This window comes from Eleutherodactylus coqui, chromosome 8 (assembly GCF_035609145.1).
Source record: "Eleutherodactylus coqui strain aEleCoq1 chromosome 8, aEleCoq1.hap1, whole genome shotgun sequence".
Taxonomy (NCBI): Eukaryota; Metazoa; Chordata; class Amphibia; order Anura; family Eleutherodactylidae; genus Eleutherodactylus; species Eleutherodactylus coqui.
Genome location: NC_089844.1, coordinates 21,705,334 through 21,721,879, shown reverse-complemented (window position 1 = coordinate 21,721,879; position 16,546 = coordinate 21,705,334). Strand labels below are relative to the sequence as shown.

General features: G+C 51.9%; 1 protein-coding gene across 1 annotated transcript; it reads right to left on the bottom strand.

Moving 5' to 3' along the window:
• Nucleotides 1–7,701: 7,701 nt before the first annotated feature.
• HACD2 (3-hydroxyacyl-CoA dehydratase 2) lies at nucleotides 7,702–16,477 on the bottom strand. The gene is made up of 8 exons (XM_066575277.1): nucleotides 16,374–16,477; nucleotides 12,196–12,319; nucleotides 11,871–11,988; nucleotides 11,774–11,792; nucleotides 10,831–10,919; nucleotides 9,852–9,973; nucleotides 9,502–9,680; nucleotides 7,702–8,920 (listed from the first exon to the last, which is right to left on the bottom strand). The coding sequence occupies exons 2-8, from the start codon at nucleotides 12,315–12,317 to the stop codon at nucleotides 8,844–8,846; spliced, it is 726 nt and encodes a 241-aa protein (XP_066431374.1). The 5' UTR covers nucleotides 12,318–12,319; nucleotides 16,374–16,477; the 3' UTR covers nucleotides 7,702–8,843.
• Between the last annotated feature and the right edge of the window lie 69 nt (nucleotides 16,478–16,546).

Genomic DNA, 16,546 nt, shown 5'->3' with positions numbered 1-16,546 from the left:
CCCGCCCTTCTGAGCTGCTGCTCACTGCACCGATGTAGCAGAGCTGAGCCAACACTTTGCTGGTACCGCTGCAGCAGATTGAAGAGCAATGATCGTACCGCTGCTGCCATCTTGGAGATGTTGTGTCGGCCCCGCGGGGGTGGGGTCACAATGCCGGCCGCGCGAAGGCCGGGTTCACACTGTACAAAATTAAAGTAAGACGGACAACGGAATAGAGACAAAAAACTGAGAAACGGACTCAAAACGGCGCTCTGTGATTTCAGTGCATTTCTACGTGCAGGAAAAGGGAAACGTTTTCCTTCCTTTTTGCTTCCAGACGCAACGCGAGACCACGAGTGTGAGATGGCCCTTAAAGGGGTTGTTCCAGCCGTAGACCGCCGCCTCCCGCTGCCCTCCTGTCCCACTGCGACGCCACCGTGAATAGAGCGCTGCCAAAGATGCCCGATCAGCGCTCCGTTCCTTTCACCGGGTCTCACGGAAACAGTCGTGCAGCTGCTGTAGCCGCCATATTTGTTGGCTCCGGTATCGCCGTAGTCACACATACAAGTGAAAGCAGCGATACTGCAACCTGCGCTTCATCTCCTCCTCACTGTGAGGGGTGCGGTAACCCCATGGTGAGGGGGACACCTGGGCTCAAGATCAGCGGGGGTCTCAGCCAGTGATCTCTATAGGATAGGGGGCAACGTGTACTGCTGACCCTCCACCTCGGTCAGCGCTGCCGCCAGCATAGAGGACTACCTGCTCATGCTCAGCCATCCAATTATAGCCGCATGTATGGACACACAAAGTGGGCGGTGCTAGTACCACCAGGGGGCGTCATCCTTATGATCTTTGTAACAACACATGGGTGTTAATTGGTAAAATGGATAAAGGGGGTTTCTAGGACTTCACTATTGTCCTAGATAGGACTAGGTCATCAATATCCAACGGGTGGGGATCTGCCGCCCGGGTCCTCCAGCGAGCAGCTGTCTGAAGCAGCCATGGGGCTTGGGTGAACAGCGCAGCGTCTTCTCCAGTCCGCGGCATCACATGGATTGGGCCTGAGAGAAGCTCAATATTCCAGGGCATGGGACCGAGCTGCTCTACCGGCACAGCCGGAACCAAATGTCCGGCACGTGCCGAGTGCGGCGGCCTCTTTAAACAGCTGACTGATCGCCCCAGGCCGATATCTACAACCCATGGAGAAGATCCACCGTTAGTACTGGATCCCTAGAAAATCCCTGGTTTTCACATGGGTGAATTATTCCGCAAGGATGCAGCGGGACTTGCGCTCGCCGGGAAGATTCTGCATGGAGATTAGAAATTTGTTTAAACCTACAAGTCCAAATTTTCCGCAAGGACTTTGATGGGGATCTACGCAAAAAGGGAGATAGTGTTGATAGCAACCTGGGTCCAAGTAATGGTATGGGGGCCAAGCAGGGGGCGGGGTTAGTACAGTTAGAACTGACAGAACAGCCAGTAATAAAGTTAGTAGCAACATGAATTTAAAGAACAATAACCGTATAAATTGTATGGCTACGACTGAAAGAAGTCTGATCGGTCAAGTGGGTGAGCTTGAAGCGAGAATGACTGATGAAAACGATATAGTCGGAATAACGGAAACATGGCTTGATGTAAAGTGCGATTGTACCCTGTAAATTTACCACCCAATCTCTTCAGAAGAGACCGTGGGAACCAGAAAGGGGGAGGGGTATGTCTGTACGTCAAATTGTACTTCTCGCCGAGGCTACGGAAAGACATAGGTGCAGGAGATGAACAGGTGGAATCTCTGTGGGTAGAAATACAGGGAGAAAGAAAAATAACAAAATCCTGATAGGGGTCTTCTATCGACCACCAAAAGCAACAGAAGAAACTGATAACTTACTATTAAGGCAGATAGAAGAGGTGTCAAAGCGAAACAAAGTAATTATCATGGGGGATATTAATTATCCAGATATAATATGAGATTTGCAGGTTTCGTTTTCCCACAGGGGTGATAAGTTCTTGAGAACAATTAAAGATAATTACCTGAACCAACTTGTGCAGTAACCAACAAGAGGGAGAGCCACTCTGGACCTAGTGCTAACCAACAAACCGGAACGTATAAAGGGGGTACAGGTTGAGGGACACTTGGGGAACAGCGACCACAATATAATCAACTTCCAGCTGTCAATCAATAGGAAGCCTTATGAAGGAGCGACAAAGAAACTAAACTTTAGTAAAGCAAAATTTGATGAGCTTAGAACTACTATCGGTAACATTAATTGGGACAACATCCTCAAAAATATCAGTACGGAGGACAAATGGGAAAAGTTTAAAAGGATCCTAATCACCTCATGTGAGCAGTTCATACCATTTAATTATAAAAAAAAAAACAGAAGTAGAAGAAAACCAATGTGGCTTGATAAGACTGTAAGGGGGGCAATAAACGAAAAAAAGAAAATGTTTAAACTATTAAAACAAGAAGGCAGCGAAGAAGCGCTAAAATCGTACAGGGAAAAAAACCAAAATATATAAAGGAAAGATCAAAATCGCTAAAGAGGAGGCAGAAAGACTGATCGCCAAAGAGAGCAAAAACAACCCAAAACTATTCTTCAATTATATTAAACAGTAAAAGCATTTGCACTGAGAGCGCTGGCCCTTTAACAAATAATGCAGGAGAAATCATTGAAGATGATGGAGGGAAGGCAAACCTACTAAATAGTTTCTTTGCAAATGTATTCACGAATAAAAAGGAAATCTCACACGAGATCCAAGGGAATAGAACAAACCCCCCCCCCCCCCCCCCACTACATATTGTATACCTAACACAGGAGGAAGTGCAGAGCCGGTTAAAGAGGATTTAAAAAAAAAAAAAAAAAGTTGCGGGGCCCAGATTGAATACACCCAAGGGTTCTAAGGGAACTAACTGATGTGATAGCTAGACCGCCATCACATCACATTTCTTATATTTATGAATACTATCAAGACCGGTGTAGTACCACTGGATTGGCGCATTGCCAATGTGATTCCAATTTACAAAAAGGGGTCCAAAAGTGAGCCTGGTAAGTACAGGCCGGTAAGTCTCACTTCAGTAACTGGAAAAATATTCAAGGGTTTCTGAGAGACGCCATCCTAGAATACCTCAAGGAGAACAACGGAATAACTCCTCACCAGCACGGGTTCACGAGGGGTCGATCATGTGAGACCAATCTGATCAGCTTCCACGATGAAGTAAGCTCTAAACTGGACCTGGGAGAGTCTATTGATCTCGTATATCTGGACTTCTCTAAAGCATTTGACACCGTGCTGCATAATAGGCTGATGTATAAAATGAGACAGCTCGGACTGGGCGAAAACGTGTGTATCTGGGTAAAGAATTGGCTTAAAGGGGTTGTCCCGCGCCGAAACGTAAAATTAAAAAAAAAAACAAAAACAGACCCCCACATTGTGCACAGTAAAAACGAATCCATTTATTTAAAAAAAAAGAAAAAAAAATTTGCTTACCTGGATCCGCGTTCTGCAGCTTTGAAGATTCTTCTTTCAAAGATGGCGCCGCTGGTCTTCTCCCACGGTGCACCGCGGGTCTTCTCCCATGGTGCACCGTGGATGTTCTTTTCCAGTCTTGCGTTCCACTGCCGATTACAGCCACCTCATTGGCTGATCGGCACCATGTGACGGAGGCGGAGCTAAGATGACGCGGAGAAGAGGGAGGAGCCAGGACGCAGCTCGTGAGCCCGGACACATCCAGCGGAGGATTTCACTCTGGGCAAGCGCGACTGTTCGTGTGACCAGAGAAGAGGCTTCATCGTCGCCATGGAGACGGGGACGCCGGCACCGGAGGGGGTAAGTGTATAACTTCTGTATGGCCAATATTTAAAGGGGTTGTCCCGCGCCGAAACGGGTTTTTTTTTTTTTTTTTAACCCCCCCCCCCCCCCCCCGTTCGGCGCGAGACAACCCCGATGCAGGGGTTAAAAAAACAACCCGCACAGCGCTTACCTGAATCCCGGCGGTCCGGCGTCTTCATACTCACCTGCTGAAGATGGCCGCCGGGATCCTCTGTCTCCGTGGACCGCAGGGCTTCTGTGCGGTCCATTGCCGATTCCAGCCTCCTGATTGGCTGGAATCGGCACGTGACGGGGCGGAGCTACACGGAGCCGGCATTCTGCACGAGCGGCCCCATAGAAGACTGCAGAAGACCCGGACTGCGCAAGCGCGGCTAATTTGGCCATCGGAGGGCGAAAATTAGTCGGCTCCATGGGAACGAGGACGCCAGCAACGGAGCAGGTAAGTATAAAACTTTTTATAACTTCTGTATGGCTCATAATTAATGCACATTACAAAGTGCATTAATATGGCCATACAGAAGTGTATAGACCCACTTGCTGCCGCGGGACAACCCCTTTAATGATAGAAAGCAGAGGGTGGTAATAAATGGTTCGTATTCTGATTGGGCCACCGTCACTAGCGGGGGGCCACAGGGTTCAGTATTGGGCCCCACTCTGTTCAACATATTTATTAATGACCTGATAGAGGGGCTGCACAGCAAAATATCAATATTTGCAGATGACACAAAATTATACAATATAATTAATGCAACGGAGGACAATGTGCGGCTACAAACGGACCTGGATAAGCTGGGGGCTTGGGGAGAAAAATGGGAGATGAAGGGCAATGTGGATAAATGTATGGTTCTGCACATGGGCAGGAGAAACGGATGTTACCTATATACACTAAATGGGGTACTGCTAGGGAAAAGTGATAAGGAAAAGTCCTGGGGTACTAGTGGATTGTAGACTAAACTGGAGTAACCAACGCCAGTCAGCTGCAGCAAAAGCTAATAAAGTCTTGGGGTGCATTAAAAGAGGTATAGGGGCGAAGGACGAGAACATTATCCTCCCACTATATAAGGCACTTGTCAGGCCTCACATGGAATACTGCGTACAGTTCTGGACACCGGTGCTCAGGAAAGATGTTACAGTGCTGGAGGGGGTTCAAAGAAGAGCGACTAAACTAATACATGGAATGAAGAGACTGGAATACCCAGAGAGGCACCAAAACTGGGATTATTTACCCTGGAAAAAAGATGGCTAAGGGGCAACCAAATAACTATGTATAAATACATGAGGGGACAATACAAGGATCTCTCCCATGATCTGTTTACACCCAGGACTGCGACTGTAACAAGAGGGCATCCGCTACGTCTAGAAGAAAGCAGGTTTCATCACCAACACAGAAGGGGGTTCTTTACTGTAAGAGCAGTGAGACTGTGGAACTCTCTGCCTGAGGATGTGGGGATGGCAAAATCCATAGAGGAGTTTAAAAGGGTCTAGATGTCTTTCTGGAGAGGAAGGATATTACAGGATATAGACATTAGGTGACCAGCGGGGTTCTTGTTCCGGGTCTTACAGTCAGGTAGAAAATGTCAAAGGTTGATCCAGGGATTATTCTGACTGCCATTATGGAGATGGGAAGGAATTTTCCCCCAAATGGGCTAATTGGCTTCTGCCCCTTGGGGTTTTTTGCCTTCCTCTGGATCACCAAGGAGGTTGAAACAGGCTGGACTAGATGGACATTGTCTTCATTCAGCCTTACATACTATGTTACAGTATTACGCAGAGGCAAATTCTGCTGCATCCTGGTGGAATACCTCCGCCCGTGTGGATGAGCCCCACCTCTGCTGATTGGACGGCTCCTTTAAGGCCCTTTTGGATGGAACAATTATTGTTAAAAAAAAAATTTCTTCAAACTTGGCGCGATTTTTACACCTGCGCCGGGATTCCGCTTTCTTGCTCTAGTCAGGGAGCAGTAAAGGAGAATCCCTGCGCCCAAATGGTTCCGTCCACAGATTGAACCGAACAGCCCCGGGCGGACCCCATTGACTATAATAGGGGCCGCCCCCTTTCCAACTTGCTATCTGCTTTGGGGACATTAGAAAAAGCGCTGCCTGCCGCGTTTTCTTCTGGTATTTGCAGCTGGATCTGCGACAGAACCGAACAGCCGGAAGTCCTGACACGGATGTGAAAGGAGAAAATACAATGTGGGCAGCGCCTTGATAGGGGGGCAATGGTATAAAAGACGAATGAGGAAATAACGCACCTGATGCCAGGGGGGACAGTCCCGGTACTAGCCGGGATATCCCGATGGCACCTGTAGTCCAGGTGTGCCTTAAGTAAAATCCTGCAGAGATCGGAGGGGCCCGGAGAGGAGTACAATCATAATAATCAAAAATAACATGCTCTAATGTTACGAGTGATAGTATGTAACGAGATGACATAGGGGAGCTCCTCATTAACGAAAAATGTCTATTCCCCCTCTTTAGACAAGTAGCGGCGCAGGTGCACAAATTCTGCCACTAGGATGGATCACATTATGCTTTCCATTCAGTGGCTCCTCCCTCCTCGCACGGAATCACCGTCTGGTGAATGACGCTCGCAAGCGCAATAGCCGTACCCTTAGTCAAACTGCACACGTAATTCCCCCCCTCCAGAACAAGTCACCCGGACAAGTGACGCCACTACACGCAGACGCACTGGGCCAACGATCAAATGGAGCGCATATGCGTTCCATCTGGCAGCCATGTTTTTCAACATTCTGTGAGGCTGGGTTCTCACAGGGCGGATTTTCAGCAGAAATCTCGCGGTTTGGCCGCAGCGAAAAACCGCGAGATTTCCGCCGGGAGAACCGCCGCTTTGAAGCAGCCCGGCTGCTTCAAAGGAGGAAAACACGGCCGCAGCGGAAACAAAAAAATGGACATGCTGCAGTCAGCAAATCCGAGCCGCAGTGGCGGCTTCTGCTGGCTTAGCCGCAGCGGATTTGCCGTCCCGTGTGGACGAGATTTCTGAGAAATCTCGTGCACATGGCTGGCTAATCCCGGGATTAGCGGCCGCATGTGGATTTGCCGCGGCACAATTCTGCACGGAATTTCCACGAGAAATCCGCCCCGTGCGAACCCAGCCTTAGGATCCATACTGATAAAACGTAACAAACGATCAGGAAAGGGATTAAGGCCGGCTGCACACGACCGGATTTGAATTGCGGAATCCGCAATAGTCACCGGGCGGACGATCTGCAGTATTCTGCACACATTGAACGAATAGAGCATTCGCATGTCTGGTCAGATGAGCGGATCGCGATCTCCGTGAGTGAGTTTAAAAATCGCAGCATGTACTATTTTTCAGTGGAATCCGCACAGACAGCTTCCATTGATGTCAATGTAAGCAGTCAGACCAGCGGCTCGTTTGCAATTGGCATTGCAGACAGGCGGCGGCGGGTACACGCGTCATCGCCTGGCGACGATGTGGGAAAAAGATTTAAAAAAAAAAAGAAGAGAAGGGTATGTGGCGGTGTCGCTGGCTGGGGAAGAAGGGAATGTGTCAGAGCCGAATTCCACTGCCCGCATGCGGAATTAGGATCACTTGTGTCCAACCCACCCAAGGCTGCTTTCACGCCTGTGTTTGGGGATTCCGTTTTCTGTTTGTGTTCAGGGGGCAGTAAAGGGGAATCCCCAAGCCGAACGTATAAGTCTTATGATGGAGGCGAACGGAGCCCTTTGATAAGGTACCTGTCACATCTGCAAAATATTTCAGCAAGACGCAGCTTAACCTCGTTGTGACGGCTGCTTACGTCCGATGCGAGGTGCGCTTAAAAATCTTGGGCGCAAGTTGCACGCACCCCTGTGAATGGGCCCTTAGGGGTTAAAAAGGAAATCCCACGCAAAACAAGAACAAACACAAACAAGATGAAAATGTCAGAAAAACCTTTACTGGTTTGTCGCCTCGTCAGTAGAAACATCTGCAGTTATATCAGACGCCAAGAGTGTAAACAACATCCGACCAACTCCGTCAATCCGCTGTACATGCAGGGAAAGCTGGGAAATGGCGCATATTATCAGACTGGAGAGGTCAGTAATGGGTTAACAGCTGGACCGCTCCACATCCTATATGACTTGTACCGTAAGCGGGCAAAATTTATATTGGATTAGTTTATTATAAGGCGGGCCCCTCATACTGTACCGGCTGCGGCCACACACTGCGTCAATGTAGGTTCACCCTCCCCACCGCCACACTGTACAGGACGATGAGGCACGGCGCCATCTAGTGCGTCGTTCTATTCCTAGAGGTTACAATATTTGCACCACCCTGAGCACCAGGAGGCAGTAAGGTTTTGGGGTGTTTGGGTGGTACGATGAGACACCCTGCATTATTATATGGAGGTTGTACAGAGTGGGGGAGGGGTAAGGGCTGCAATCAATATATGTGCTGTTGATATTTGTCCCATTTGCTCATTTCAGCGCCCCCCTTTGGATGGGGCAGAAGCACCTGAGGCTCAGTGGGGCATGGAGAATATGCCAACCCTCCGAGGAGCTGAGGTATGGTCTGTGGGTGCAGGATTCACAGCTCGTCACCGCGGACCTGAGGCAGATTCCAGCGCAGGTTTAGAAGAAGCTCCAATGAGATCGTACCAAAAGACGAAAAAACAACCCGAACCCCTTTATGTGACCGAACCCTCCACCACTACCTCCCCCATCAACCCGACACACAGCTTCAGAAGTAGCAGTAAGTTCACCGTGCATGCAGCAGCACAACGTCCTGCGCCATTCCAGGGTCCGGGTCAGAACTGCCGCTGGATTGGACGCAAGCATTTAGTAGTATAAAAAGGCAGCTGAGACTCTCCTAGTGCATGCTGGGTAGTGGCCCAAGTTAGTATGTAAACACGCCATCCCTGCAGGCAGTTACCTCATCCGGAATTCTTGTAGGAAAGGGCGCACTCAAAAACGCTGCAGCATTTGGGGTTCTAGAAGTTTTGGGAAAAAAAAAAGGAAAAAAAAAAAAAAAAAAAAAAAAAAAGAATCGAGGAGAATGAGACGATGGGACGGGAGGGGTTAATCCGACTTCTTGCGCTCGTTGTGAAGAACTTTTCTCCGCTGATGAAGCATGTGGAAATACAGCTGCGGGAAAACTGAGGAGAGAATGAAGAGGCTGATGAGTTACAGGAGGAAGGAAGGCGCCCAAAGACGTCCGCAGCGGCGACTCCCAGAGACACGACACGTAGGTGGGCAGCCGACCGCTAGGACCCCACCAACCGCTAAAATAAGGGGCTATAGTGCTTTTAACCCCTTCTAGTCAACCGGAAATACATTTATGTCCTAGGTGTGCGGTGTTTGTACTGAGCAGGAGCCGATCCCGTTCCGTACACAGCGGGTGGCGGCTGTTAATGCTTTAAATAATTTCCCCCCCATTTCACTTAGAAATTTCAGTACTTTGCATGGAACCATTGAAAAATACAACTCGTCCCACAAAAAACAACAACCCCCCCCCCCCCCCCAGACAGCGACATTGATGGGTAAATAACTTATGACTTTTTGAAAGTGGAGGGAAAAAAAAAAGGGAGCTTCGTTAAGGAGTGCAGCTCCTGTTGTCGCAGTTTTTTTTTTTTTTTGAGGGAGGGGTGAGCTCATTAGCATTCAGCGCTGGACCGCCAGCAAGGGCCCAGCCTCACAGCGGACTTACTAGGCAGCGATGAAGCAAGCAGATACTCACTGGGGATGTAGGACACCATGACGAGGATGAGGAAGGTGTAGTAATCAAACGAGAAGTTGTACTTGTTGGGTAGGCTGATGGAGTACAGGCCGGTCTGCTGAACGTACGGCAGTGCAGCATAGATGGTCAGTAGTTCTCCTGCTACTCCCATGGGGTATAAGACAATGAAGAGCGTATACCTGAAAGGCAGATACATGACCAGATGTGTGATATGTCATCCAGGCCTCCTGGCCTGTGACTGCTGCCCCCAATTCTCTCTTAGGTTAGCCACCACATACGGCATTGGCAGTCCGGGGGCAGATCCACTGTGTAGCTAGGCACTGACATGCCTCCCATGCCAGCTCACTCACCTGGCCCACTTGATAATGAACGGCAGATGGTTTAGTAGACTGAAGGTGTAGAACGAGTAGCGGATGATTTCAGTGATTGTCCAGGCGACAACAAACAGCAAGACGGAGTCCTCATTCTGAACCTGAAGAGTTAAGATGGCATTAAGCCTTTATGTTCTGTGCCATCAGTTATCCAGCTGTCCTGGGGTGTGAATTAGCCGTTTCCATGTGAACGAATTATGCTGCCTTCACACGGGCGAGAAAATGGCGCAAGACTTGTGTGTCGCGAGACACACAAATAGGGACCGCATTCTTTTGAATAGGGTCATATACATGAGCGATGTTTTCCTGCAAGGCACCGCGAAGTGATGCTGGAAGCAAATCATGGCATGTTTTACCTCCCTGCGTGCTTTCGCATGGCAGCGCCAATTATTTCAATGGGATCGGCGGCAGCATCACAGCATGTGTTAGGGGCACGTGATGCGATGTAGGTCTCTCATTGAAAACAATGGGAGAAACTCTGCGATCCTCTGCCGCGCCTGACAGCCATGGCGGAGGTTCGCTACATCCCCAAAGTGATGCAAGACTGTTCGGACATGAAAAACGACTCGCATCTGCGGGGAATTCACATGATGGGGCCGCGATTCACAGTCCCATATCGTGCTCGTCCGTGTGAAGTTAGCCTGAAAGCTGCTTTTCTGTGTCCACAATACAGACATAGGTCCTGGCCTGACTACAGCTATCCTGACCCTGGAGTCCGGGCATCTGTCAGGTCAGGATGGACACTCACCTGTAATATGGGCGCAGTAATGCAGCCTTAATAGGTTTGTGTGAAACTGGCCGTAGGCCTCATTCACACAGGCGGATGCAATTTGTGTCCCTTTTCTTTCCCCCACTGTTTTCTGGCAACATGCATTACTGTGAATGAGCCCCTACAGTTCATGTCCTTATGGATGCAGGGTAGCGGTGTGCGCCCCCCACGCTGTTCACCCGCACTGACCTCTCTCACGCTGTGTGTCACGGCCCAGGTCAGGAACACCCGAGACAACACCTGAAAGGCTGTGAGGACCACGGAGGATGGCACGATTCCTGGGGCAAAAAACAAGAAGGGTCAGTGCTGTCCGTTACGTATGAGCAGCTGATCGTATAAACATCGTATGTACGTGGATTATTATCGCCCAGTAAGATGTATACAGTCCTACTGCCCCTCCCCCACGCAGCAGTCTATTAGAAATAGATCACTGTATAAAGGCTCATTTACACGTAAAAATTGCCACTCAAACAAACGAAAGTGCGCAGTAATAGTTACAGCTAAACGCGAGGCCACTGCGCACTTTTTGTTCGCTTTTTGTGTCACTTAGTTTCAACCTGCATAAAAATCATCGCTAATTCGTTCACTTCTCGTTACTGTAAACGCTCGTAGAATGTGGAGCAGCAAACGAGAAGTGAGCGATTCTCAGCCTGTCTGAATATTCTGCACGAGCGCCAACAACTAGCGGCGGCGTCACTCACTTATGCAAACAAGAATCGTCCCGTGTAAAGGGGTCATTATATAAGGCCTGTGATGGTGTAAGTGAATGCCCATAAAGGAGGGGGTGTTATACTGCGAGGACCTGAACAAAGAAGTGCAGCTCACCCCCCCCCCCCCGGTGACCCCCATCACTTCCATACAGTCCGAATCTGCAACAAATACGAGGTCTCCGATTTTCTTGCTCATCCTGTACTCTATGAAAGGATCCCTGTGACCGGCTGCTGCGCACCTCTTACGTACACAGTCTCTCTTCCCTTATATAGAGGGTCTGAGCCCCCAGACTGACGGGGTCTCCATCGTTAGGACTGTTCCATAATAATGAGATGGCCATCGCTGTATGTTATCTGTAACTTACGGCCCGGCGGTCACCCTGACTCGTTCGTACCGCTGCAGACGTCCGTGTGTGACTTACCCAACGCACAATGTACGATCTGCAAACACAAAAGAGAACATCAGTATTCAGCACATCATACAAGTCAGCGATGGCGAGAAGCGGAAGTGGTGGCTACCTCCAACAGCGCTCCCGTCTGGAAGAACTTCAGGGGCCGCTCGATGGAGTAGTAGAGACTGTGGTAACTGCCTTTGGCGAGATACGTGCGCACTAAACCGACAGCTATGACCAGCCACCTGCAAGACACGGCGCACAATAATAAGACCACGGCTCCTTATAAAGTGGCTGGATCATTCCAGTGGAGCGCCCCCCTTCTCTGCAGGGTGTACGGAGCGGTGCGCTTCCATCGCTGTGGAGGACCCTGCCGCTCTAGTTTACATCAGATGACGGCAGCGATAGGAGCCACCAGGCATCAATGAGCCCCAACATCTGGATCTACTCACCCCGCTGTCATAATGACATTGTAAATAACCAGATACGCCGTGGCAAAAGCTCCGGGGCCCCGCCTCTTTCTCTGGCCGCCATTATCCATAGACCTGCTGCTCCCAGAACTTGGACTCACCATGTCTGTAAGGAAAAGGACAAAGTCAGAACCTTGAGGGTCGCATCGGTTGTACCTGAGGGTCATTGAATGGCTGTGATTGGTGCATTGAGTGCCAGCTCTGATTGGTGGAGCCGGCGCTCCTGAACCACTCAGAACAATTTCTCGCTGGGAGGCGGGGATTTCAGTCCCGGTCACCAGCAATAGATGCTCTGTCAGCTTGGCTGGCAGCCTGCCCGAAGCCCCGGAAAACAGCGGTGGAGACCCCGACGCCGCCAGCTAGGCAAGTATTCCTTTTTTCTTTGGTTGTCCAGCTAGGGCTTAGCACTGCCAAAAATGTGGCACCAAGTTGTGCCCTCGTTTACAGCAGCGCTGAAACCGCTGCCCATTCATTTCAATGGGCGACGCACAATTGAAAATGGCCAAGGATAGAACATGCATCGCTGTCAACTGAAGACGCTTGTGTGAGCGGCCCCATGGAAATGAGTGGGAGCTTTGTACAGCGCTGAAAAGGCAGCGCTAAACGCTGTACATAAACGTCTCTGTGAGGGAGGCGTCAGGATGGTCGGAGCTTCACCAGTCTGTGAAAAACGGCATCTAAAAACTGGAACCATTTCAGAAAAATGTCCCTTAACCTAAAATTGCGAAGACTTTGAGTGCTTCTCCGTAAATAAGACCTACCCCAATAATAAGCCCTACCCGGATTTTCAGGGAGGAGACGTTGAAATATAAGCCCCTTCCCCTGAAAATAAGCCCCAGCTACACTACATGGAAGAAAAAAGCAATACTCACCCAGGAGGCGCCGTCCGGGTCCCTCCCGCTGGTCTCTGGCAGGCTTCTGTGCAGTTCTCAGCGCCGGCAAAGCATCTCTTGCTGGTAACAAGGATTGAATACCCTATCTCCAGCAAGCAACCACTCTAATCGCGCCGAGGCACTCGAGAACCAATCATAGCCGACGCTCTAGGAGCCAAGCACAGCCATTCAATGCGATACTGTGATTGGTTCTGGAGCGCTGCGGCTTAACCAATCAGAGCAATTGCTTGCTGGAGGCGGGGTTTTCAAACCCCGTTACCAGCAAGCAATGCTCTGTCAGCGCTGAGGACTGCACGGAAGCCTGCCGAAGTGCCGGAGGCCGTTGGGTGGGACCCGGATGGCGCCTTCTAGGCGAGTACAGTAAAATGAATATAAAACAGGGTCTTTATATTCGGCCGCATCGTGCAAAGAGGAGGCCATTCATCCACACAATCCAGGAACACCGGCGACTTCTATGAGCCAAAGTGGAGATGAGCCATCCAGCCTGTAATCAGCGCACAGTCCTGCATCCGTGACGGTCTGGGGTTACACTAGTGCCTATGGCACGGGCAGCGCACACATCCTGATGGGCACTATCAATGCTGACTTGTAGAACAATATCTGCCCCTTCCAGACATCTCTGCCAGGGAAGGCCTTGTATATTTCAGTAAGGCGATGCTAAACCACATCCTGCATCCATCACAGCAGCATGGCTTCACAGAAGAGTCCGGGGTGAAGCGGCCGCCTGCAGTCCGGACCGTCCACCAACAGCAAGAAATGCAAATCCTTGGGAAGCAGAGGCTTCGGCCTCATGTCCACGGGGAAAATCGGGCCCGCTACGGATTCTCCATGGAGAATCTGCAGCGGGTCCCTCCTGCCCCGCGGACATGAGCGCCGAAAAGGAGAATAAATGAGAATAAACTTACCTCCGATCCGCTCCGTTTCTGCTCTTCGCGGCGGCGTCATCTTCTCTCGTCGCGGCCGGATCTTCATTCTTCGGCCCGGCGGATGTGCACGATGACGTCGGTGACGTGCCCCGCGCATGCGCCGGTCCGAAGCAAAATTATCCGGCCGCGGCTGAGAGAAGATGGCGCGGCGCCGAAGAGAAGAAACGGAGCGGGTAAGTAAAATATGATTTTTGTGTCCCGCGGATCCGGACGGCTTCCATAGGCTTCAATAGAAGCCCGCGGGAGCCGTCCCCGCGGGAGACCCGCATGAAAATGGAGCATGGTCCAGATTTTTTCATGCTCCATTTTTTTTTAAATCACTTTTATTGACGATCCGCGGGTATTTATGTACCCCGCGGGTGGTCAATGCATCCCTATGGGGTGCGGATCCGCATGCAGGAAATCCGCTGCGGATCCTAAATCCTATTTTCCCCGTGGACATGAGCCCTTCTTGTACAGCACTTCTCCCACAGAGCTCCTCCCAGGATCCTCCGCTGATAGCAGCTTCTGTGGTGGATTGGATCTCCAGATCGCTGCCTGCTTGGTCTACATTAGGGCCTCTCAGACGGACGTAGGCTGCTGCGTGCCGATAATCCCCGCACTCCATCCTGTATGTGCTGATAGCGCATGCCACGGTTATTTTGCACACTCATCTACTGCATCTACAGGACGCCCTCGATGCCACCACTGCATCTACAGGACGCCCTCGATGCCACCACTGCATCTACCCGGGGCCGCCACTGCATCTACCCGGCGCCCTCGATGCCACCACTGCATCTACCCGGCGCCCTCGATGCCACCACTGCATCTACCCGGCGCCCTCGACGCCACCACTGCATCTACCCGGCGCCCTCGACGCCACCACTGCATCTACCCGGCGCCGCCACTGCATCTACCCGACGCCCTCGACGCCGCCACTGCATCTACCCGGCGCCGCCACTGCATCTACCCGGCGCCCTCGATGCCACCACTGCATCTACCCGACGCCACCACTACATCTACCTGGCGCCGCCACTGCATCTACCCGACGCCCTCGATGCCGCCACTGCATCTACCCGACGCCACCACTACATCTACCTGGCGCCGCCACTGCATCTACCCGACGCCCTCGATGCCGCCACTGCATCTACCCGACGCCCTCGATGCCGCCACTGCATCTACCCGACGCCGCCACTGCATCTACCCGACGCCGCCACTGCATCTACCCGACGCCGCCACTGCATCTACCCGACGCCCTCGATGCCACCACTGCATCTACCCGGCGCCGCCACTGCATCTACCCAGCGCCGCCACTGCATCTACCCGGCGCTGCCACTGCATCTACCTGGCGCCGCCCTCGCTGCCACCACTGCATCTACCTGGCGCCCTCGCTGCCACCACTGCATCTACCTGGCGCCCTCGATGCCGCCACTGCATCTACCTGGCGCCCTCGATGCCGCCACTGCATCTACCTGGCGCCCTCGATGCCGCCACTGCATCTACCTGGCGCCCTCGATGCCGCCACTGCATCTACCTGGCGCCCTCGATGCCGCCACTGCATCTACCTGGCGCCCTCGATGCCGCCACTGCATCTACCTGGCGCCCTCGATGCCGCCACTGCATCTACCTGGCGCCCTCGATGCCGCCACTGCATCTACCTGGCGCCCTCGATGCCGCCACTGCATCTACCTGGCGCCCTCGATGCCGCCACTGCATCTACCTGGCGCCCTCGATGCCGCCACTGCATCTACCTGGCGCCCTCGATGCCGCCACTGCATCTACCTGGCGCCCTCGATGCCGCCACTGCATCTACCTGGCGCCCTCGATGCCGCCACTGCATCTACCTGGCGCCCTCGATGCCGCCACTGCACCTACCTGGCGCCCTCGATGCCGCCACTGCACCTACCTGGCGCCCTCGATGCCGCCACTGCATCTATGTAATAAGCTGAGTTCCTACCTATGAACAGCTCGGACTCCAGCACTCCGGGCAGCTGTTCTCTCCTGACTCACCAGCAGGGGGAGCTCCACGAACTCTAAATCCGGCCCTGCTGATAAGAGATAAGCGGCTCGGACTCTGGACTAATACGGCAGCGGAGAGATAAGAGTCACACGGCGGCCTCCGCACCTCACAGCACCGCTGTATATATATACGGCCTCTGGTACGTCACACAATATATACGCCCGGCTCGGGGCGCACAGGAAGCCCCGCACACATGCACTTGTCTCCAGCCGCCTTCTGTCAGGATCCATTGTCGCAGCCACAACAGCCTCCCCGCCTCACATCCGTCTCATCTCCGTCTTCCCGCCCGCCGGTAGCGGTCGCAGCCTCCTTCCAGCCCCCCGGTCGCCGGGACTTGCTCACCTGCCTGGGCTGCTCCCTGTCACACGGTTCAACAGCCGCAACCAACCCCACTGACAGTAACAGCGTCACAGCGCTCCCCGCTGATTGGACAGGAAGCTGTTGAGGGCGGAACAAAAAGGTGAAACCGAGTTTGGTTGACAACCTGGTCAACGGTCGGCGATACAGCGCAGTCA